At 40.1% G+C, this 25197-nt stretch overlaps 2 protein-coding genes across 3 annotated transcripts in view; both read left to right on the top strand.

Moving 5' to 3' along the window:
- slc4a8 (solute carrier family 4 member 8) overlaps positions 1-4915 on the top strand; it is a 34090-nt gene extending 29175 nt beyond the window's left edge. Inside the window, exons 23-25 of one of the 2 annotated variants that reach the window (XM_082532405.1) lie at positions 93-196; positions 1840-1945; positions 2120-4915. In XM_082532405.1, coding sequence (XP_082388531.1) covers positions 93-196; positions 1840-1945; positions 2120-2125 — 216 coding nt within the window. In that variant the 3' untranslated portion in view covers positions 2126-4915. The remainder of the gene's footprint in view (positions 1-92; positions 197-1839; positions 1946-2119) is intronic. The other variant, XM_082532406.1, reaches the window with a different exon arrangement.
- Positions 4916-11107: 6192 nt separating this feature from the next.
- LOC309706371 (fidgetin-like protein 2) lies at positions 11108-24885 on the top strand. Its single transcript, XM_082532838.1, has 3 exons — positions 11108-11310; positions 12047-12280; positions 20479-24885. Exons 2-3 carry the CDS (start codon positions 12256-12258, stop codon positions 21624-21626), a joined length of 1173 nt encoding a protein of 390 aa, XP_082388964.1. The 5' UTR covers positions 11108-11310; positions 12047-12255; the 3' UTR covers positions 21627-24885.
- Positions 24886-25197: the final 312 nt, after the last annotated feature.

The following is a 25197-nucleotide window of genomic DNA, read 5'->3' as shown; positions in this document are numbered from 1 at the left end:
GTCTAAAGGGAATTTTAAAATGTAAAGTTCACCTTTTGTGAATGCATAAATGTGCACATATTGAGCGCGTACGTCATGGATTTGTCTCGCAGGAGTCACAGGTTATGCTCAGCACAAATAAAGAAGATTCGACTACAGTTCAGATTCCCATGGAGAAGACCAAGCCTGCTCAGGCTCCAAAAGCCCACGATCCCAGGTGAGCACACATGTTCAAATTTAAATAATAGACATCATATTTGGAGTGGTAAGATTATACAGGGAGTGCAGAATTATTAGGCAAATTAGTATTTTGTCCACATCATCCTCTTCATGCATGTTGTCTTACTCCAAGCTGTATAGGCTGGAAAGCCTACTACCAATTAAGCATATTAGGTGATGTGCATCTCTGTAATGAGAAGGGGTGTGGTCTAATGACATCAACACCCTATATCAGGTGTGCATAATTATTAGGCAACGTCCTTTCCTTTGGCAAAATGGGTCAAAAGAAGGACTTGACAGGCTCAGAAAAGTCAAAAATAGTGAGATATCTTGCAGAGGGATGCAGCAGTCTCAAAATTGCAAAGCTTCTGAAGCGTGATCATCGAACAATCAAGCGTTTCATTCAAAATAGTCAACAGGGTCGCAAGAAGCGTGTGGAAAAACCAAGGCGCAAAATAACTGCCCGTGAACTGAGAAAAGGTAAGAAAGGCTGAAAGACGACCACCACTGAACAAGACACACAAGCTGAAACGTCAAGACTGGGCCAAGAAATATCTCAAGACTGATTTTTCTAAGGTTTTATGGACTGATGAAATGAGAGTGAATCTTGATGGGCCAGATGGATGGGCCCGTGGCTGGATTGGTAAAGGGCAGAGAGCTCCAGTCCGACTCAGACGCCAGCAAGGTGGAGGTGGAGTACTGGTTTGGGCTGGTATCATCAAAGATGAGCTTGTGGGGCCTTTTCGGGTTGAGGATGGAGTCAAGCTCAACTCCCAGTCCTACTGCCAGTTTCTGGAAGACACCTTCTTCAAGCAGTGGTACAGGAAGAAGTCTGCATCCTTCAAGAAAAACATGATTTTCATGCAGGACAATGCTCCATCACACGCGTCCAAGTACTCCACAGCGTGGCTGGCAAGAAAGGGTATAAAAGAAGAAAAACTAATGACATGGCCTCCTTGTTCACCTGATCTGAACCCCATTGAGAACCTGTGGTCCATCATCAAATGTGAGATTTACAAGGAGGGACAACAGTACACCTCTCTGAACAGTGTCTGGGAGGCTGTGGTTGCTGCTGCACGCAATGTTGATGGTGAACAGATCAAAACACTGACAGAATCCATGGATGGCAGGCTTTTGAGTGTCCTTGCAAAGAAAGGTGGCTATATTGGTCGCTGATTTGTTTTTGTTTTGTTTTTGAATGTCAGAAATGTATATTTGTGAATGTGGAGATGTTATATTGGTTTCACTGGTAAAAAATAAATAATTGAAATGGGTATATATTTGTTTTTTGTTAAGTTGCCTAATAATTATGCACAGTAATAGTCACCTGCACACACAGATATCCCCCTAAAATAGCTAAAACTAAAAACAAACTAAAAACTACTTCCAAAAACATTCAGCTTTGATATTAATGAGTTTTTTGGGTTCATTGAGAACATGGTTGTTGTTCAATAATAAAATTATTCCTCAAAAATAAAACTTGCCTAATAATTCTGCACTCCCTGTATACAAGGATTTTTGTCACTTTCCCAGCAACCTACATGCATGCTTGTATTTATATACTAGTGTGTGTTGTTCTGTTGTGCCACCTGTGAGTGAGACCTCTCCCTAAACCCTCCGGTTCCTTTCCATGCTCCTCAGGTGTGACCCCTCTGATATTAACATATCTGATGAAATGTCTAAAACCACCGTGTGGAAATCTCTCAACACCAATCAAAAGGACACTCGTCCTTTGACTGCTAAAAAGGCAAGGCCACACCCCTTATTTTTCCTCACCCCTACAATCTGGAAACATTCCTGCTTTATATTGTGCTCATTTGTATCTTTAGTATTTTAACATCATTTTGTTATTCAAAACTCAGGGTTGCTGCCTTGTGCTCTGTGCTGTCTTAACTCAGCCTTTGCATGTTTCGCCCTGCAGGTTTGAAGAGATTGCATTCATCGATGAGTAAAGGATGTCCAGATTCATGACAGACTCGACTGCATCTCTTGACTGGACAGGATTTGGCTGCTTCAACCATCAGCCACTTCAGTGCTCAGAAAAAGGAGTCTTTAGTTTCTACCAGCTACCCATAAAACACATGTTTCTCAGACACACAGGGAAAGTCAAGGGTGTAGAACATCCATCCATTCACTTCTACCTTTGTGAAGTTTGTAAATATATAAAATATATATACCGTACTACATATATATTGTTTAATTTCCCTAAATTCAAATCCCTACCTACTTATAGCTCTGGCCCTCACCACTCCTATATCTTAAACACCTTGGCTTGGAGTTTTGTTTTTATTAGGCACATATAATGTCAACCTTCTTACACCATCTGAACAATCTTAAACAATATTTAGCTGTGAGATTCCAATACTACTGAACGTCCAACTTTTAACTGAATTGTGGAGAGCAGTGATATGGAGTTGTACTCTAGAGGCAAGTCCTGGAGCTGCTCCACTGACAGTCACAGAACTGTTTTCTGTTTCAAACCATGCAGTCATATAAAGGTAACTGGGACGTACCATTTCAATTAACCATACTGGTTCATCTCCAAAAGATGGCGGTTTTGTTTCAGCTTGTATGAGTCAAATTTAGTTTGCTTTTAACTAAAAGAACAGTACCATGAAAACAGTGAGAGTGAAACAAAATAGTAAAACCGTTAACCTGTACCGCTCCACAGAGCTGAGGCAAAGCGCAGATTTAAGTAATAATTTATTGCTGGTTATCAAAAAACCTTGTGTCAACAAAAAAGTAAGCAAAAACAATGATATGTTTAATATGGTTGATTATTTGGTAGACTCATCAGAAAACGGGAAATGAAAGCACCATCAACAATGTGCTTTTTGGGGTGTAATGTTTCCTTTATTGGGTGTTCATCTTTAAATTAATGATTGTGTAAGAATCAAGTCTGTTATACCGACAGCACCCTGTGTGTTTGTTTTCTGCTTGTATTCTTATTTATTTACCTCAAACAAGGCCACGAATACTCATGTAAGGCATTTTGGATAACATCAGGTAGGAAAAACCAGAAACGTGTGCGTATCAAAAAATGAGGGAGGCTTCAGGGTTTTATTTTAAGCAATAATTTACCCACGCTCCACCCAAAACTAATCATACTGCAGTTTTTTATTCTTCAGGAACCTTTCTTACTAGTGCAACTTTGTATATTCATCTTGAGCTGGACTCTGAAGGCCTTCCTCGCACTTTCATTACATGTTACACTATAAAACAGTTACAGTTAATAAAGTGAAGCTATTTGAGCAATGTCAACTTCATCTGAGACCTTTCAGTCTGCATAAACAAGGTTGCACTGTAATGTGGGCCCTTGTGTTTAATAACCTTCATTAGACCAACAGTCTCTGCTATAGTTGCACTTTCTGTAGATAAAGAAACGTTGATATATTTTATTTTAAGAAACTCTATTAAGCAACCAAATTATTTTAATAAAATGTTACAGTTATTTATTATTATTATTTATTTTTAGATACAAAGTCACAAAATATCCTCTTTGCTTTCTGTATTCTAAGGCTGAAGAATGCAGCACATAACTAATGCTTTGGTGAATGTCTTGCCTCCATACAGTCGTGGGAGACACCTGTTATGTAATATAATGCGGTCGACAATAGAACTGGCCCAATTGGTAATGAAGAGTTTCAGGTCAAAGTTATACAGCCATTTCTGCCTGAAGTTCGCTAACATTAGCCATCATGAATTAACTTAGTAATATTTCACAAATAACAATATCCTGTTAACATCAGTTCATTTTCAGGGATACTTCCTGAACAGTCTTCATCTGTTCTGTTTAAGTGAATTTGATCCAAAGTGCACAAGTAATGTGTCACTGTAAAGGTGACACCTCTGTGACACGTGTGAAAGTTTGTGGAGTGTGACTCATGTCATGCACTTCTGCTTTGATTCTGTCAGATATCTGAATGTGAGTTGAGTGCAGCCGTAGCTAAATTCATTAATAAAATATTATTGTGTAATCATATCAGTGAGTGCAAACAGTAGCTGATGCTATGTAAAACTAAGGGTAAAAAAAAGAGGATTTGACCAAAATGTAAAATCACTGTTAAAAATCCAGTGTTTAAGGATTTTAAATGTGCTGTTAAAAAAAAGAATCTACAAGTTATTTTGGTGACTTTAAACCTGTTGATGTCTATGTGAATGTACGGTAAATATAAAGTAAAATGCCTTCATTGCACCGTAGAATGATTGCATAAACATGTAGCCAGGAGATTCATTCATTAGGTGGATGTGACTATAAATATATGTGCAATACCAGTACATGCGTGCCTGTCATAGACTACATAACCATTTCTTGTTGTGCTGCCTTTTCCTGCACCATTGACCTTACATCCGCTTTTGTTTCTGGGTCCAGTTTTGGATTGTTGTACTGAATCGTTATTTATATTTTCCTGCCCACTTCATTTTTACATGTAGGTAAAGGTGACATCTGTGCACTTTGTCCTTGTAATAAGTATTATGTGAAACCGATGTCTATTTCAAGGACGAGGTGACAGTAGAGGAAAAATGTAGTTGTAGAGGGGGGAGAGGAAGTTTCCACTGAGAAGAAGAACACTTGTACCGCGGTAACATTAATCCTACAGTTTCGGAGCCATAGAACGAGCGATGCCTTGTCTCTTGTATTAGTCTTGAAAGAAATAATTCTGTTTTATATGTATATCAAATTTAATTTTTGACAATGGAAATGGAAAATAAATAACTACAGGTAAAACTGAAGAAAAATGTGTTTTATGTCATTTTGCCACAATTCTTGAATACACGCCACCAAAATGAGTATTTACATGTTTGACCATGCATATATTTCAGTGTATTTAATGACTTTGTCCACTAGGAGGCAGCAGAGTAACAATCCTTTCTAGCAGGTTCTGACAATAAGGACTTTGCCCTTCTAATTTTAAGCTAAATTCAAATCTGTTGCATCATTGTAGAAAACATAAACACTAATCCCACCCAAAACATCCTGAGAAATACTCAGAAGGTTTTTCAAACTTCCTCCCTTGTGTAGCACCCTTCCCCCGTGTGAGAATACAGTGTGCACATCTGGAGGTGATCTTGACTGCAAAGGAGTTGCCTGTGGGAAGGAGTATGCGGTTAAAGATGCACTGCGCTCTGTATGCATACATCTAAGTGTCCGTATGTGCCTCAAGGGTGTCATGTGATCTGACTCCCAAATGCTCCTGATTACAAGCAGCTGGCATCGCCTCAGCCACTGAGAGAAGCTTCTGGCTGTGACATGAGGTTGAGGGAAAGAGCTGGACAGGATACTTAAGTTTATTTTAAATGAATCATCAGCTTTCTTAGTTCCCCACAGTGCTTCGAATGTGGTCAGCTAGTCAAACTATACATGACATTTACCCACCATGGAATTTCAGTTCATCTATTTGTGTATTCCATTTATTATTATCATCTCACTGGTGCAATTTAATTAGAGGTGAAAAACTAGTTTAGCCTCAATGCCCTTTCTTCAAGACTTAAGCATTCATATAAAGTCTTTGTGTCTGGATGAAGGTCCTTGTTTTTGTGAACGAGAACTGAAGAAACATCCTGAATGTAACATTTGGCTTTTCGGCCTCGACAGAAAAGCCAAATGTTGAATAGTGAGCTTCATTTGAAATGAATACATCTCAGTATAATGCAGTAATTTGTCAATGTGTGTGTTTACTGCTGTGTTTTGTTGTGCATTATTCATTTAATCATAAACATGCCCACTTTCTTACTTAGATGTAAAAACTATTCGAATCCCATGCCCGTACAGTAACTGGGAAACTGCAAATGTCATCTGCTTGTCTGGCATGCTTAAGAAGAAACCAGCAGAAAGAATGACAATCATCTTGGTTTCTTCTAACCTAATAACAGCGAACACTCAGCTGCTAACTTCTAACATGCACTTTTCCTTGGTACAAACTGTGAAATACATGTTCACAGACAAAACTGTTGGTCTTTGAGCTTGTAGCTTGAATAAGATCTGACCAAAGCGATGGTGTGTTTGGATTTTCTTCTTCTTTCTCTCTCTTTCTCTTTGAATCACTGAGCTGTTGTCCCCTTTTCTCACTGAACAGAGCTGGCTCTCAGCTTGTCCCTCCTCTCCATCAATCTCTGTCATAAATCTGTCACACGGGGAGAAAGGGAACTGCTGAATACAGATTTGTCAGCAATTAATCTAACCTCTATTACCAGACTTGGATATTGTGTCCTCTATGCCAGAGAACAATAAGCCACTCCAACACTGAGCGCTGTGCTGCATGTGTGTGCGGTGTGCAGTCTTGTGTCTGTCTGTTTGTGCGAGGCAGGGTAAGAAAACAGCAGTTAGCTTCCTTCAGTTAGCTGGTATTTTTAAACACTATGAATAAAATTCCTCTTTTGCCCTTGTTTTCAATTTCTAGACTGACTCAACTCAGGAGGGTTGTTAAAAAACTTTACACCTTTACACTTCTTTCAAGAAAAAACAGAACAATGAATGCCTCTGTCAGAAAGTTAGAGCCTCTAACTGTAATCTTCCAATTGAAATTACTGGAAGAGCAATGTTATTTAACCTTAAAGAGACACTACTCTGAGCATAAGGCTAGCTAACTGACACCTTGCAGAAATAGAGAATCCGGCTTTAGCCGTGTTTTCGGGGCCTAAATCTGTGTATACAGTCACATATGTTCTTTATGGGGTTGAAGCACTAGTTTCCCACAAATGAAAATTACATTTTGAGGTGAAGACATTGTTGGGGTGGGTCTATTAGAGTTTAAGTAAGTGTACTTGGCATAAATTCAAGTTAATTAATAAATCCTCTGAATACTTAAGCAGGCCCATTGCACTCATTATCATATTCCCAGATGAGAAAGTCAGGCAGTTAAAAACTGAACACATTAAAAATGTTACCAGCAGAATAATTATACGCAGCTCTGTATATATAATATAACACATGCTTGTCTCCAGATTTTTGTGTGAAACTAAATACATTTATAACTCCAATATGTTTTATAGACTTTGTGTAGTACATGGGTGTAACTACTACCATCTAGCTATCTATCTATAGATACAACATCTCTGTACACCATGATAGTGGGTTTGAAATCAAACAAGATGTGATTGAATTGTGAATTTTAGGTTTTGCATATCATGAATTGTTTAGGAATCACAGCTATTTTTATAGAGACATGTATTTTCAGAGGACAAACTAAGGTAATTTTAACTATAAAACTATATTTTTCTAGAACTATTGAGGCTCTTTCAGCAAAGTCTAATCTGGTCGTCTCATTCTTTGGTGTATGCACGGGTTTGCACCTTGTTGTGAATCCCCTGTATTTGCATCCATGGATCATAATTGTAGACTTTAACAATGATACACCCAACTCCATACGACTGTTTTTAGACTTGGTTAGATGTGATTTTTTTTCATCATCATCGTGTAGTTGTCTTCTGCGGTCTTTCTGAGTTTTAGGAGTTTTGGAGCTGGCTAGTGTTTTCAATTTATTTTTTTAAAGAATACACCAAATAATTTATTTGGCCACTCCACTTTCTCCACTTTATTTTGGTTTTTAGCCTTGGGTGTCCCCCCCTTATTTGCTCTGGCATCTCTTTGGATCTCATATTGACACTTCCAGTAAAAAGATGCCAAACACTTGGAATTAACCCAGATCTTCTATCTGCTTGATTTGCCATGAAATAACAAGGAAACAGGGTCTCTGAAAATTAGGGTATGAAAGTAAAGGGGTTCTTGCCGTACATGTCGCACCTTTGAATTAAAGCTGAAAACCTGTACTTTCATCTCAAACATTTCCTTCATAGAGTTTATCTGTTTATCATGAAGCCTACTGTGTCCTGGTCTGTACTCATGTCAGCAGAGTGATGTAGGTGCAAATGACTAAAATAAACTACAGGCCAGGCCATGTTCGTTTTAACAGAACATCTTACCAGTTTTAAAAGGCTCATTGATGTGTTTTACTAATATCTAACAGTAAGCTATATAATCTTTGGCTATGCAGGCAGCATTTATCAGTAGGATGAATTTGCTGTTGGAATTTGACCTTTTTTTGTGGGATTTGTCAGAATCAAGAACGTTCAGATTCAAGCACTGTACTGAACTGACATTGACGTCTTCTGTGTGGGAGACCACAATACACACATTTCCTGTTCTTTTTCCAAAGATTTCCTGTTCCTGTTTTGCCCTTTCTCTCTCTCATTGTCTCATAATTCACCCTTCAAATCATTTGCGAACATGGGTATGCTTGCAGGGGTTAAGCGTTTTGAAGGTACACATTTAACAACAAGTGGGCCAATTATGGCTGCGCATTTTTTTCACCCTTAACTCCATAAACTCCTACAGCACTTTCATCCACACAAGCACAAACACACGCACATACACAAACACAATTATAATTGCTGGGACAGTTCACTGGAGCAGTGGGTCAGTGCTCAGCTGCTAGAGACAGAATTAGAGCGGCAAACAGCTGAGCTTCTCTAGGGTGCTATCATGTGACCTATCCCACCCACAGGAGCAAAGCAGCTCTGGGTTAGAGTTACCAATAATTTCCAGAATGGCTGTTACGCGTGTGAGTGGAAATCTGTCTTCCTGTGTACATTGTGCACCCCAGTTATATGGGGATTTTTCTCTCCTTTGTTTCCAAAAGTAAATGTTTTCTCAAACTTGCTGATAGCCATTGTGTTCAGCTGTCATTAGCACACTTTTTGCTCTTTGTCCCTCCTGCTTTTCCTCATAGCCTGCTTTAGGTTGTGTGGCTAAATGTAGATGTTTTCTGGATCTAATGAGAGGCAGCATCTTGGGTTTGTTACACTACGGTGAAAATGTATCAAACTGTTTCTGTAATGAAAAGAACTGCACAACTGGAATTTTTTAGGTGTATTGTTTCCTGACCTGTAAAATAACAGCATGGCCTTTTTTCAGTGTCTGTCAGCAATGCAGGTAAGGGGGAAAGAGCTGAGTGCCGCACTAGCAATTACTGCTCTGAGTCAGGCAGTGAAAGGCCTGTATCTCCACTCCTATCACTAGCAGGATTTTAACCCAATACTCTGGTATTGCCACACCATGCCTTTCTACAGTTGCTATAAGGAGAAGGAAAGGTAATACTTAAAACAAGATCCTTGTAATAAGCAGTAATTAATAAGTCATAAGCTGCTTATAAGTGAGTCTGAGCTCTTCAAAGCATGATTTGGACCAGGACACTCAGGCCTAATTTAATCTTTTTTTAAGGGATTTTCTTTGTATTAATTTGTATATTGTCTTTTCTTAACATTATGTACTGCTCCAGAGGACAGAGCCATGAAAATGATTTCTAACTGTATAGGAATGTGTTTATTAACCCTAGTAAAACATTGTTACTTTAACTCAAGCTACTGCGTAAAAGCATAGCTGAGTGTTAATAGGGGCATACCTAGTTAATACATGTATTGTAAAGTATTTATTATTTATATTACTGCTATTTATTAACATTTTGACTATGGATACAAAAGAAAGCTTGTGTTCAAAAACTGTTTTCCACAGTCTCTTTATGCATTGGAATAAAGTAAAATAAGAAAAATGAAATAAAAGTTTCTTAATAAAAAGAATGAGAAGAACAAAACATCTCAGTCCTGATCTCATGCTTTGGGGTCCACCATTTATGATTAATAGCATTCCTGAGCATCACGGACAGAAAGGGGAAAATCGTAAATGTAGAAGTTCACTGTACAACAAATTAAACTGAATTTAGCTGTATAAGCCCATAAATACAACCCATAGTTGTTGTTTTTCACTAATTACCTCTTCACAGCCATATTAGTTGTTGGGTTTTTTTAAGTACAGAAATAAATGGATCAAATTCCCTTGTTGCAGTGATATATGATATATGATCCTCACTTTGGTCCAAAGGTCTGACTTGACCATCTTTATTGTAACAGTGCTGAGATCCATCAGTCTCACTTCATTTTTAGTCATCATACTGAAACTAGTTCTGATTGGACTGTGAGCACCTTGTTACCTATCGCAAGAACCTTAATATAAAGTGTTACTGAAGGGAAACTGTCTGTTTTGTTTTGGGATTATGCTCTAAAAAGATTGAAGTAAGTTTGTCCTGTGTACGGCCATCCTCTGAAGTGCATCTCCCACATGTCACATTGCTCATGTGGTTACTGCCTCACAACCAAAAGAGAAGAGGTAAGCCCTGCAGGGTTTTAGAGGGTTTTCCAACACCGTACCATGAGTGGAGAGTGTTCAGTGAGACAATATTACAAACAAAACTATGTCTGCACATTATAACCATGTTGATAAATTACAGTTGAAGAAATTAACTCACTTCTTGGCCAAAGGTTTGAGGCCAATGTGGAGGTCGTTTGCTGCCGTCCATGCATGTGTGCAGGCTACTGTGTGAATGTGTGTATTTGTGTATAGTGGGGGGATGGTGTGCCAGAGGAATTAGGTAATACTGACATGGCCATTTCAGCCCCCACCTTACAAACAACACTAAGATCAATGTACCAGATCAATAAAAGTCATTGGCAATAACTGAACTTCTCATGTGATCAGTGAAGGAGAAAATTCAATTTTTTTTGCACATCTGCATGTGTCCCAACATGCCCATTCATCAGACTGAAGGTTTGTAACCAAAAGCATGCAGCCACCCATGCAAGTCTTATCAATCCTCCAAATCCGCACGTGCAGAAATGGTACATGTGCACTCAGGCAGAGACACACATAGACGCATGCACACACACCGCAGGGGGGGAAATAGGCTCTTCTCTGACACTGCATGATTGGTCACTTTTTCCCTCTCTCTCCCTTCCTGCTGAAATAGTTTTAACAAAAGAGAAGGGAGACGGAGGGGGAGGGGTGGCGTGCTTGGGGGAGGGGATGCGTGCGCTGCTCTGTTGTCACCAGGCGAGGGAGAGCGAGGGCGGGGAGGGGGGCGAGCTGGAGGGCGAGCGAGGGAGTGTAGGAGAAAAGGATAGGATCCCAGAAGAGGCTCAAACACACTGACACACACATACACACACACACATGCACACATACGCAGAGAGAGAGGGCGAGAGACCTTCTGTTACAATTTGTGGAGTAGTGGATTACTTCCCAAACTGAAACACTCATCGGGCAAATCCAGGCATGGTCAGGTCTGTAACCATTTACTCACTTATTAGGAAAAAATAGATTTTGGTTTCCCTTCAGCAGTAATGACAATGTTTCCGCTGCTGCCTGCACATTTCGGTCCTTTCTGATGTTCTCTCTTTTCCTTACGGTAAATGTCGTGATTTTCGTTTTTACTTAGATTACTTCAATTTATCTTCCATCTTTTCCCCTTGTCTTCATATGTATTAAACTCTAATTAGCTGGCCTTCTGTGTCGACTGTTTGGTGCCTGCTTTAAGTGCGTGCACTTTGGACGCATTTTTTGCCCTAAATTTCCTTGAACTATTCAGCATTAGAGAGGGCAGCATGGAGTTCTCTTTCCTCTGTTGGTTTGCAGTTTTATAATGAAAACCGTGCTTTACCGTCTTGTAGTCACAGGGTAAAGCGCTGTGTCAGTGTTCGACTTTCAGTCTCTCTTGTGCGCTTGTGTCTGTGCGCACAGCTAAGGAAAGAACCAGAAAAGCAAGCGCAATGAAAATACATGCAAAGCTCATTACCACTCAATAACAGCTTACATGACAACAAATATTTTACTTTTTTTGTTAGAAGGTTTGCAGTAAAATAAACGAATATTAATATTGCTCTACGGTGTAAGCGAGTAAGCATGACTTTAATTTTTAATTATCATTATTTTCGTAAAATCTATTAGAATCAAGCGACAGCAATTAAACCAGGACAAGGTGTCTGCTGGCTCTGACACTGACTTGTTTGCATTCTTCAGGTGGCAATGTGTCAGAGTGGTGTTGAACTATGAGATGAACCATGAAGCAGTACAGGAGGCCACTCACTAGCCTTTACCAGCAGCAGTACAGCCAAAAGCAGCAGAAGCAACAGCGGTAACCCAGGAAGACCCTGAAGCATGCAGCTGGGCCCTCACTAGCACCAAGTGGACCTGGTCCTCTCCTCTTCACCTGGGACCAGGGCTGCAGAATGCTCAGTCCTGTCACCCCATACAGTAAGTCTTTAATTTTTTTGGTTTGCATTTGGGAGACACTTATTGGATGAATGCATCATGTTGTACGTGCATACCATGCTCCAGTTCTGCTTGAGTTTGTTTTCCTGTACACATTCTTCTTCAGGCCCCTCTTTTGTCCAGAACTCATCTCCTGTGGATATGCAGTGGGAAGCGAATTGCTGGGGTGAAGGGAGGGGGATCTCTTGAGCAGTCATGTTGAGAAGGCAGATACCCTGAAGCCTTTAACAGCTGAGTCTCCAGGCTTTGCATTGAGGAATTTCACAGAAAGTGTTCAGACACTGTTTTTTGAGACCAAACAGACAGCAGATGTTTGTCTTTTTAGAAACGCCACACATATTTTCCAGAATGAATGTGTGCTTGAACAGGCTTTAGGTCTCAGGTTTAGGGCAGTACACATGTTCAATCTGAATAAACTCCAGTTGTATTTTTACCAGACGTGGTAAAGAGTTGACACATTTGGAAGGCATTTCCACAAAATACTTGTTTGTTACTTGAGTATGTAAAAGCAAAATATATTCAGATCATGTAAACATGTCACAGAATAGCCCCTCCCTTACTCATATGTGTACTGATTATGCGAGGTTCCTATCTAGACTGTTAAATATACCTGTATTGACTGACCGGCTTATTGATCAGGACCAGCTTTAACAGGATTACAACACTAACCTGATTGGAATAATGCAACAGGGATTTACCGCTGGATGTTTTGTGTATTCTAAAGCAACTGCACAGAGAAGCAGCAGCTAACAAACAGCAAAATGTCACGATACTTCGTCTCTGACGTCTCGCGAGGCACAACGATGGGGCTGTCTGTGTAGAAAGAAGCTCTGGTAACATCTACGTGTCACATTCCTTCCTCAAAAGCAACTCACAGCAGTGTGTCAGTTTTCTACTCATAGAAACTAAACACGCTCACATTCTGGCATTTTATTTTTTACTCCCAACCGCACCACCTCCAGTCACGTGTCACACACACTGACAAATCTCAGATCAATTCCCAAACACAAATAAGGAAACAATCACAGCTCGTTAAGGTGTGGGTGACTGCGATTGTTTGTCCTTAATGATGATAATGTGAGAGTGATGGGCGGCGTTAGCGCGTTTTAGCCGCCCGTTACCAGGGTGAAGCAGTTCTGTGAATGAAAGCCAGATCGTTAGTAACCTGGTGTCAACAGCCTCTCATTAGTGCTGTTGTAGTGGGGCGCATAAACATCACCCTCTGTCTCCACACGCATGCATCAGCCCTGCTTAATAATCGCAAAAGCTTGTTAAAAGAAAGTGCAACAAGCCGCGGCTCCTTATTAGGTGTTATAGTGTAGATGTGCGGCGCCGGTGGGGAAAACGACAGAGAAAGAGCAAAGTGAAGGACAGATGGAGAAGATGTAGAAGGAGGGACTGGTCAGCTGCAGCCTGATATATGAGTGGACACAATAAGCAAAGAGGGGCCAGGCCAACCTCTGCCACATGTGAGTGTGTGAGCTTAGAGGAGTGGGGGAAGGGAAACTGACCACACAGGCTGGGACACAGAGTCTGGTCTTTGCTATTGCGCAGATAGCAGGAGGGATAGGAAGAATGAACAAAATGCGAGTGAGAGAAAAGAGAAATTAAATGAGAGGGAACGGAGGATTCAAATGATCGAGCTGAAACCAGCTGTGTCGTGATTCAGAGATCAAACTGTGTCAAACTCTGTGGTTGGCATAGTTTGATCTTCTCATTTGGCTTTGGAGCTTTCAAATAGCTTTCAGGTTAGGGATGTTTAAAGTCTGAATTAGACCTGGTACAGTATTTGATTGGCTGACAGCAGCATGGCCTGGTGTAGTGTGCAGGCCTGGAGAAAAGGGGGAAGGGGAAATAAAAGGAAGAGAGAGGGAGGGAGGGTCTTCTCCTTCCCACTGACTGCACACCCAGTTTTTTTTTCTTGGTCAGTGCTCACAGGACTATAACACTAATTTATACCGTTAGCTTGAAACACAGGGATATATGGGTAAAGTGCGTGCATTTCATTGTTCATCTCAGCTGGCGTGACATTCTCCTTGTAAACTCGTATACCGTTTCTCCTCTGATGTGTATTGATCTTGGCAGTGGCATGAATCAACTTCTAACTAATACAAATCACTCAGTAATGTGCAAACAGGCTACAAGGTCATTTGTCAGCACTGTAAGGAATCACGTTCTCTCTTTGTGTTTTCTCCCTCGCTTCCTTTAGCCTGGGAATAGACAAGGCGTGCTGAGTGCATGGAAAGGATATGTGCTTTGTAAATAGATCTCAGGTTAGATTCCTGGCATTCCAGCAGCTTGACTCAACCAATGACCGAGAGTCCATCTGCGTGCTGGCCAGCTGAAGCTGAACCCTCCATGGAAAAAACACAATATAAGACTGTAGTTTGCTGCAGCTTGTGTGTGTGCATTTTTGTGTGTGTGTATTTTTGTGTGTGTGTATTTTGGATTTTCCGTCTTCAGGGGGTGTCTTTGTTTATTGTGGGTGGACTGAAAGCACTTACAGAGACCCTACAGCTGCAGAAGGGTGATTTTTGTGTCCACTCTCCATCCAGCCAGTCACCCATCTCTTATTCCTCACAACCCCCTAAATCTCATTTCAGCTAGCCCCTTCCCCCACATATACTTCCATCTAATTAACCCCTAATTACTCATACTGACCATGCAGTGGACTGGGAGTCAAGCTAGCCTCCACTGACACACAGAGTTGCAGAATTGCAGAAAAGAAAAATTCAAGCAGTTTTGTCAGAGTTTTTGAAATGTACAAGTCATTATAATAGTCACATCCAAATTAGAGCACTGAAACTGGTTCCGGTGGTGGTTGTTGATGGCTGGGGACCATTTATTCAAAAAAGCAATGCGGCTGGAGTTTATAGGCATCCAGTCTTAGTGACCACTCAAAGCAGGTGAGAGAACAAGTTACATTTTAACTGTGCATAGATGCGTTTCTATACACTTTAAGCACTCATCTGTCTCAGATTAGAATCACCTTATGTGTTTGTCTTTGGCTGTCTTTAAACACACAGCACACATGATTACACACTGATGCAAGGCACATTTTTCTGTGTAGTGAACTCTGAGTTCATGTAGTACACAAGCATAGGGGTTGAGGGTCAGTGCGTTTTTGTGTGACTTGACTTTTGCACATATTCAACTCTGTATATTTTATATATTTTATTATTATTATTATTATTTTTTTTTTTTTTTTTACTATTTAATTTGTAAAAATGTGTATACACACACACACACACACACACACACACACACACGTAGGAAAATATTTAGTATACACATCCAGAAATGCATACACTATTATATATTGTACATATATTTATTAGTTTCAGGTTGGCCATTCTTGTATTTTGCTCGTTTGTGTTGTTGTGTTTGCACATCTCTGTTGCTTGTGGGGCTCGCACACAAGAATTTCACTCGCATGTGCTGTGCCAGTGTGCCTGCACATGTGATGTGACAATAAAAGTGATTTGATTTGATTTTGATTTGACTTGACTTCCTGCTTTCAGTCAGTTTCATTGTCTCTTATTGCAAAGACATGTAAACACAGGACTTGAGTGGGGTGTCATAGTAACAGCAATTTAGTTTGCAAAAGATTTCTGGTTACATGCACCTTTGAACATAAGAGTCAGCGTTTCCTGCATGCATAGCAGTTAACTTTGTTTTCCTGTTTTTGAGTCATCTCAGAAATGTTCTAGCCAGCTTATTATCGGGAATATTAATATTATAAAGTAGATCTAGTCTGTGTATCGACATGAGCCAGACTTTCATGTCATTTTCAAAGTGGGCTTGAGCAAAAGCTCTTCAGGCTTTCTTGAGGTTTTGTAAAGTTTTTCTTTGGGCATGGGCTGCTTTTTCACTCATTTTCAGTCCAGTCCTTGGGCCTGAGCATTTTCAGAGGAATGTTTCTTTGTTTGTTTAGGCACTTAACACTGACCTATGAATCGTTCGGTCATAAAAAGGCACCAAACTCAAGGAATGAACCAGTGTTGTGTCTATACTTATTAAACAACTTCAAGAACTGATTTTAAATTCTATCTATAGTCACTTTGTTGCAAGCAACCTGCAATAAAAATCACATCATTGTTCCAATTTCTTTAGTTAAACCTGCAAAAATGTCAAAGATAAAAGAGCCAGGCATAAGATTTAGGCATAAGTATTTTTACAGGCCTTGATGGAATTATGAACATCAGTGAGAAGCTTTGAATGTCCTGCAAGAAGAATGGAGAACTTTTCCTGAAGATTACTTAAAGAAATTCTGTTTCCAGTAGCAGAACACCAACAGAAATTTGCATAGTAAGAAGTTAGAGTAAAAAATAAACAGGAAAAAGAGAATATCGTTAGCTTCATAGCATAAGTGCCTAAGTCATTGACTTAGTCAAATGACTTAGGCAATTATGCTATGAAGCTAACGATATGCATAAATATAGCAAATATATACCTATATAAATACAGAATATATAAATAAGCAATGAAATATACTCATTAACCCTTTCGCGCATTGTGGTCACTACATTGGACAGTTATTCAAAGGCTGTTTTCTTGTATTTGTGTCAGTGTTGAGGGCATACTTGCACATAAACCACTACATTGGACACTTATGTGTCACTCCATACAAAATTCAAAGGTCAAAACACATGTTGTCCAGCTTTAAGTGGACATGGAACAAACTCTTTGAAAAGTATGTGTTTCAAAAATAAAGTTCAAGAATCTTTTTTTTTTTTTTGCCTAAATATGAATAAAAATACTTTTTTCCTGATGTAGCTGCCATATGTTATTAATTTGGAAAATTATGAAGAGATGAGAATGAAAAATAACTATGAAGTTATTTTGAAAATGTAATGTAAAGACTTGTGTTATGTTATGTTGTGAAAGTTACCGGCAGGATTGAGAGTGAGTTTGCAAGTGATGCTTCTTTAATTCTTGGAGCTGACTGTTAGCTTAAACACGCGCTAACGCTCCCATAAGCCTCATGTGCTCTAATCCATCATTAACTCAGGTACTTTTCTCAGTCTGGTTCTTGACAGACGGACTCACCTGTTAACTCTTCATCTTCTCATCTCAGGGGGATCTTTCCATGTCTTCAGGTTTTAAATTCCTTTTGCCAAAATTGGTGAAGGTTCCAGAAATAGTAGATCACCGCGCTCAAATGAGCCTTGGCTAAATTATAGAGCCAGTGGTGGAGATGTCGTTAGAGAACTAGACTGAAGACAACATGGAAAAATGGTTGCCACATGCCTGCAATCAGTATGATCAGTGAATACCACACTGATGGCCACCACTATATGTCATTGATGTTGGCCAGCTATGAATTTATATGAGAATAATTCCATGAAGCCATTTCATTTTTTTAAAAATGCCAAAAATCTCACATTGCAGATTATCTTCACACATATGTCAGTAATCTTGTTTAATAGTTTTATATGTAATAAAGAAAAATGCAGTATTGAGCTGGACGCTTTACAAAGCGGGACACAGATTCTCAGTGGGATTGGCAAAAACAACCATCCATCCTCTTCCGCTGATCCAATATAGGATCATAGGATCCTCTCTGAGCTGTTGTTCAGTGAGAGCCATGGTAGCCCAGAGTATTTTCAGATGTGAGAACACAAATGACACACACTGTCCCCTGCTCTGTGCTACATACGAGAAAGGACAACCTATGGAGTTTTTCCTTCCCCTTCTCACCAAGTGCTTGCTCATACAATATAAAGCGGTTGAGGTGACCATTGTTGTGATTTGGTGCTATATAAATAAAATTGAATTGAATTGAATTAAACTGAACTGATTGTATTTGCACTTCCCATTTGCACTAGTGCTTTTGTAGTGTTGAGCCTACTGTGAGCAGTTTCTTATAAACTCCTTCTATGCAGACATAAATCAAACACTGGGTCATATTTCTTTTTTTTCCTTTTGTTTCTTTTAGCTGTTCGTCTGCCATGAAATCAGAAATTGGTTGTAAATTTCCTTTGGATTTATCAAATATTTTAAGCATGTAAGTAACATATAGTTTGTTCACATTGAAAAAAGACAAAGTGAAGTAAAGTCTAAGTAGACACAAAGGAAAATGAAGAGCTCACATGTTGAAAATAAAATAAATGGCAGCTTATGATGAAGCAGCTCAAGAAATAAGCAATCGTTAAGTACAGTATACTAATTAGCATGTAATCGAGTAGTTGTGCTCTCTTCAGCTAAGTTCTTGTCAGTTCAACTAGTGCAAACCTGCTAAAGAAATCAAGCACAAAATATCTGTCTCTCTATTAGGTAACTATAGCAATTGCTCACATTTTTCCAATAAATCTAATTGAAAGTTTGCCATCGAGGAGCATCAAGATTATGAATTCAAATACGACAAAGTGGAGATCTCGGTAGAGCCGTTATCAACACACATTTATAAACTTTTCACACTTGTGGTTCTGTTAATGTGAATGACCTTAAAAACATGACAGTAACAAACATCCCGGAAACATGTCATGAGGGCTTCTTCCTCACAAGTGCTCTTTTTTTATCCCTTAATCTCCTTCAGATACATTTTGGGGGATTTGATGTTGACATGAAAGACTGAGTCATTCATTGGCATTGTATAGAAATATGGAATATCATTCACAACACAGCAGGCACAGAGGCTTAGACGACCCCTACTCCCTTGGGGCTTGTGAAATACTATTTAAAAACCCACACTCAGAACTAAACAGAATACGAGTCTGTCTAGTGTACAGGTGTATGACTAATAATTCTCAGGGTTAGGTCAAGTTATTTTGTTTAGGTAGGTTTTGATGCCTGTGTTTGCTGTTTTGAATGTGTAATGTTTTTGTGCACCGTGACGGGTCAGAATTCCCTGGAGCGTGGGGATTTCTCAGCTCAAGGGTGGAGCTTGTGCCAGACAAGAGCACTTGCTATCCCTGGAATGGATGAGAGGGATTATTAGGCTGAAGGATCATTTAATTTAGGGATCAACGTGTGGACCGTTTAGCGACCCATCTGGTGGTCCGTGTGGACATATGACCCAACCTGGTATAATCCACTTGCAGACAGTTTCAGACCAGACATGAGTGAAAACCTAAATAAATTACAGAAGTTCATTTTTAAGCAATACATTGCACAGAAATGTCAGATGTAGCAAACATGATACAAATCAAAACCTGCATATGCAAACTGATATATAATTTATTTTTTAAAATTTTTTAGATGTTCACTAAAATACAGTTTCACAAAATTAGAGTTTTTCTTGCAGTTACTTCATGGTTCAGGTTTTACACAGCAGAAACTATTATCTTGTTCCAACATCTCCATTAGACTTTCTTCGAACATTTAGACTGTGATAACTTGATGTGACACAACAAGTAAATGGCCAGTGCCCGTAGGATGGTACCATGTTTGTCCAGTACTGTATATTGATGCAGTATCAGAAATCAATAAAGCTGTCCAGTGGTTGCAAGGAAGCCCCTCTGGTCAAAGCCTGGGGTCAGGACACTTTAGTAATACTCTGCAATGTGTGGAATGTCAGCTTAATGCCAGTTCAAAAAGACAAACCCTGAGCCACTAAACCAGCGGATTACTCTGTGCAAATGTGCGTGTGTAATCAAAAATCTGTCATTTTTCACTCATCAGTCAGTCACTTCACTAATGACACACACTTCAGTGTCCATAGATGCTAGTGGGACAGTCTCTGTGTAATTTGGAGAAAAGCTAGTCTACCTCCCCCCCCCCCCCCCCCCCCCTCGTCCAGCAGACCCCTGAGGTTTGGGCCGAATTAGATCACACGCTTGGTGGGGGTGGCTTTGTGGGCTAAGAGACTCAAAGAGAAAATACAATGGCCCCAATGTGAGAGAGACGAAGGCAGAGGGCAGTGTGCAGGCTGATAGAGGCTTATCGCCGTGGAGACCAGGCTGGGGGCTATGTTGGTAGCTTCTCATACAGATTAGAGCAGTTGGCCTCCGCCTGGTAGAGACTGTTTAGAAGGACATGGGCTAAGCATTGACAAAACTGTGGAAAAGAGCCAGCGTTGCAAGGTGATTATGAGGGCAGATATAAGATCTTGTCTTCTTTAGAAGAAATTGGAATCCCTGTGAAGAGCTAAATACCATAAAGTAGGTGTAGAAATATTATCTGATCAGGGTTATTATTCTGAGATTATGTGAAATAACATCTTTGTTCTTGTTTGTCAGGTTTGTTAAAGATGCACTGGTCTCCGGAGCACGCCGCCCCTTTATCTCAGTGGCCTGAACAGCACTTAGATGTCACCTCCACCACCTCGCCACCGTCTGCCCACAAGCACGACCCCTACGCTACAGGTCCTCGCCGAAGCTACGCCCCTACAAGTTATCCTTGGGCCAGTGACGACATATCAGCCCTTAGTGCTTCTTCTCTGCTCAAGCGCTACGCTGAGAAGTACTCAGGCCTGGACCGCCCTGCTATGGGAGCTTACGCAGAGCATGGGACTTTCTTAAAATCAGACTCTGAGCCCTGGACTCTGGCTCAAGGCATGGACTGTTACCCTGGACTTGAGGCACTCACTGGCACCAAGGTGGCCCCTGCCTCTGTGGGGATCCCAACTACAGGAAGTGTAACAGTGGTGAGCAGTAATTTGGCCCCTGAGCCAGGCTTTAGTGGTGCTGGCTCGTGCAGTGCTCCATCATCTCAGGAATACCCTCCTGCTTACAACAGCACCTACTTGTCTTCAGGATACTGCCCTCAGCCCAGTGCAGCACTCCCACCAACCCCTCTACACTCTTTGCAGGCTCCACCTACTTTAGTGTCCAACTACAGCCCTAGCCCACCTGTCTACAACTACCCCCCAGGGTGCTACCCCCAAACCAGCCTGTCCTCGGGATACAGCCGCCCCAGTGCGTCCTACCTGCCGTCTGGGATTAGCGCTCCCACTCCTCTGGCCCCTAGGCCTACCATGGTGGGGGGGACTTACAACTACCCATCTCACAGCCTTGGAGGGACGCTCGAGACAGGTGTACCTCTGAAACGCAAGGCCTTTGAAATGACAGAGGAACGACAAGAGGGAGCAGAGGTGGAAGGATCTCGCTATAGAAAATATGGCAACGGGAACAGTCACAACAAAGCTTCCGACAACGGGCATGGCAATGGTTATGATATGAGTGTGCCCGCCTCAGATGCACAGTCTTTCAAATCTGGAAAGCCCCTCATATCACCCCCTTACGTCAGGGCAGGGGAGTACAGCCCGCCATCAGGCCTAGCAGGAGAGAGTGTATCGGGGGAGCACAGCTTTCCTCAGCAGCAGAGAATGCAGATGAAGATATCTGCATCTCACGCACACTCTGAGGACCCCACTGGAGGGCACTAACAGACCAGGTTGGCATATTGAAGGATTCCCTTGCTCCTTAAAAACCACCCAGGGTTCCTAACCCTGACAGACTCGGGGAAATAACATTGAATTTGTCGATGAAACATTTAATTTCCCGGGTGTTTCCTGTACATTAACGTTTTTGTTTATCATGTTTTCCCAAAGATTCACAGAGGCGTTTTGCCCTGTAAGGCTGAGGTCAGTCTTAGGAGTGAGGTTGAGGCATTCGCTACATAGATATCATTAAGACAGTCTAAATGTACGCGTGTCTGTTTCTCTCAGGATCCTATTTATTCCCTTTTCTGCTACTGTGGCAACAGCACTGCAACATTGTTTTTGGAGTTGGTGTAATTGTTTGTGGCCGTTATGTATTTAAAAGGCCTTTGACTGCAATATGCTCTATCGCACCACAAAAAACCCCAAAAAAAATTAATAATAAAAAAATCATTATGACCAAAAAGTAAAAAGAGCAATAACTGAAGTGGTGAGAATGCCATACTACTTCAGCACAATCCCGACTACACTGCTGGCTGTAAGTCTTTGTGCTTGGCTTGGCCTTGAGAAATGAATGTTTTCAGGTTTCATTTCACTTTTCTTTTGTTTAGATTTTTTTTTTATCTCCATGTTTATGTTTATCTTCTATCCTGGACCTCTTGTCCTCTGATTAATTATTCTCCTTGCTCCCCAACTTACCATTTTTGTCTCATTTATAGATATCAAGCTGCTTATGCTGTGTAATTATGTCATAATATACATGACGCCACTCTTTTCTTGACAGGCAGTTGACCTCAGAATCAAAATTATGTATTTTTCCTGCAATGTATTAATTTAGAGTTTAGTTGGAATTATGGAATTAAATGGCACTTGCCTTGTGGTCCATGCATCTGCCCATGGCAAGATGGGTGTTTGCTAGCTACACACTACTTTTGGTTGGTGTATGTAGACAGATGTAAAATAGTCCCTACTGAAAACTGGCCACAGTAAAACATTGATGCTTGTTTTTTTAGGTGTTTTTTGTTTGTTTGTTTGTTTGTTTGTTTCTTCTTTGTTTGTTTATTTTGAGCATCACAAGGCCATCGCTATTTAGTCCTATTATTTATAATGCAGAGTTAACAACTGTTGACTCACACCTGAATAATCCAGACTGATGAACAGCACTAGACAACAGAGGGAAAAATACATATATTGGATTTGCAGGTGAACTGTCTTGTTTTTCTTTTCTTTTTTTTCTTCTTTTTTTGAAGTAGGGAAATACTTTAAATAGCTTTTATTCATGAAAATCCATTGAAAATGTATTTAGCCTTCATAAAGTCGCAGTATGGGTAAATCAAGTATGGCTCAATCATCTTAAAAGCATCTTCTTCACACAGATATTTCTGCTAATCCTTAACCCAACTTTATCTCAGACTGTACAATGGAAAAACATAGATGATTGTACATACTGGGAAGATGTACTCAGTGCAGGTTAGCTACATAAAAGCTCATTATTGCTTCAGTGTGGCTGCACAGGCACGCACGTTGCAGCAGAGGATATATGCGTCTGAGCGAGTGCCTCTTAAAAGTTTTATTCAGCTACATACTTTGTTAAAATTTACCTGCTTGTCGTTAGATTTGACTTCTTTATATGTTTTTCTCTTTACTTTTGCCTGTCAGAAGGATGATTTATCGTGTTATTGAATACTCAGGAAGAATATTGTTACCTCAGAAAGATGAACTACGAATGTATGTTGATACCTTAGGGTGTCGGTGGGGGAGCTTTAATGGAGCGAGATGAAAACGATGCCATGGCTGACACTTCAGGGAAACAATGAACTTTTAAGGCCTTTTAATAGTGTGAACGAACACACGTACACATACACATGTACATGCGTTCACACACACACACAAAACACTACATGGTTTCTTAGCTCCGGGAAACTCGAGGTTTTTATATCAAGGCCTGAAATGTTGAATGTAATTCAGATATTTTTTTTAAAGACATGCCATACGTACATCAATGATGTTTTTAGATCTATTTTTTTTCCACGTATAGATGTAAGTCTCCAGTAGGTTTTGGTGGAGAAAATATTGGCATGTCAAGTGTTAGTGTAGTTAGCAGTGGGGAAAAGGAAAAGCACTCCTGATAAACACATATCAAGATGTACACACACTACAGTATATGGTGCATAAGCGATATTTTTATTAAATGTCTTAATAAAGTATCCAGTCACCATTTCAGTATTTTAAAACCACTTGATTCAGCTTGAATTTAGCCCTAACTTCAAGTTGAATTAAGTTGAATACCAACACTGTCAGCGCACTGGGGCTTTGCTGCTCTGCTATGCCACTGATTTATGAACTGTGCCAACCTCTAATTTTAAAAAAAAAGCCTATTAAATGAACGAATCAGGAAACTCTTACTTCAGTTTTGACCCTTAAGCACCTCTAAACCCAACTGGATTGAGCCACAAGCCACCAGAGTGAAAGTGAAACTCTGGTGTCATAAATTGGCAGAAATGTTCTTAATCACATGCGGTGATTCACAAACAGGTGTGATTGGTCACAACTGGCAGTTTAAAGTAGAAATCTGTTTAAGTGGAAGCAGGAGGGCAAATGAAACATGAGCTTGAGATGTCTAGGTTGTTACAAAGCTAAACTTCAAATCTAAAGTGAATGGATTCCCCTTTAATTTTACTAATTGGAAATTCAGTGTAATTAAAAGCCATTTTAGTGCTTTTTTACTATCTTACTCAGAATGCGGTTTAAGGGGAAAAAGTAGAAGCTCACCAGAAAAGAAATTCAGATTAGGAAAGAGGTGCTAAGTAAATCATGATTTATGCTTACCCCAGGTTTTTACAAGTATTTGGTTACAACAAGTGAATCAACACAGGATGTGCTCTGCATTCAAAAGACACATTGCGGGAAGCATTTGCCTTTTCTTTGTGTTACTCTGATTCAGTGAAGCGGGTGGAGTCAGTGTTGGCGTTCGCAGATGGAAAATCAGACTTCACTGTTATCTTTGTGATTCACATGTACTTTTCTTGTATCTTGTACATTCTCTGTAACCGTTTCTACCTCATGTTGAAGACCTTGTACATGGAAGTATTTATTTCATGTCATTTCACATACCAGTTTAAAGACCAGCGTTTCAAACTGTTGACCTGTTGTAGTCTACCTCACTAGAGACTGTTGTGACATGGAAATGAAGATATTATACCAAAAAAAAAAGAAAAATATTTGAGTTTTCTCTTTTTGTCTGTGGAAATTAAAAATGTTTTAAGGTTTGAATGTACTGATCTTTCACTAAATGATGCTATGATGATGATGGGTTACTGCAGTAAATATACTTACTGGGTTCAATGTGATATTTTAGCCTGGCAGTGGCATATTTCTCTTCGCAAAGTGACATTAAGTTGACGTACAGTTAAAGAAAGTATTGGCTCGGAAAAAGCGTCTGTAGAATAACCAAAATGTAAAGGATAATAAGCTGCAGTCACGCCGCAACCCTGATATAGAAAAGCAGAAGAAAATGGATGGATGGGTCATACGACCACCACCAGTGTAAAGAAAGCACTGATTCAGGGTGGGATGG

This window comes from Aulonocara stuartgranti (assembly GCF_965226115.1).
Source record: "Aulonocara stuartgranti genome assembly, chromosome: 5".
In the NCBI taxonomy this organism is placed as follows: Eukaryota; Metazoa; Chordata; class Actinopteri; order Cichliformes; family Cichlidae; genus Aulonocara; species Aulonocara stuartgranti.
The sequence above is the reverse complement of the archived record's forward strand: the minus strand, read 5'-3'. Positions and strand labels throughout refer to the sequence as shown.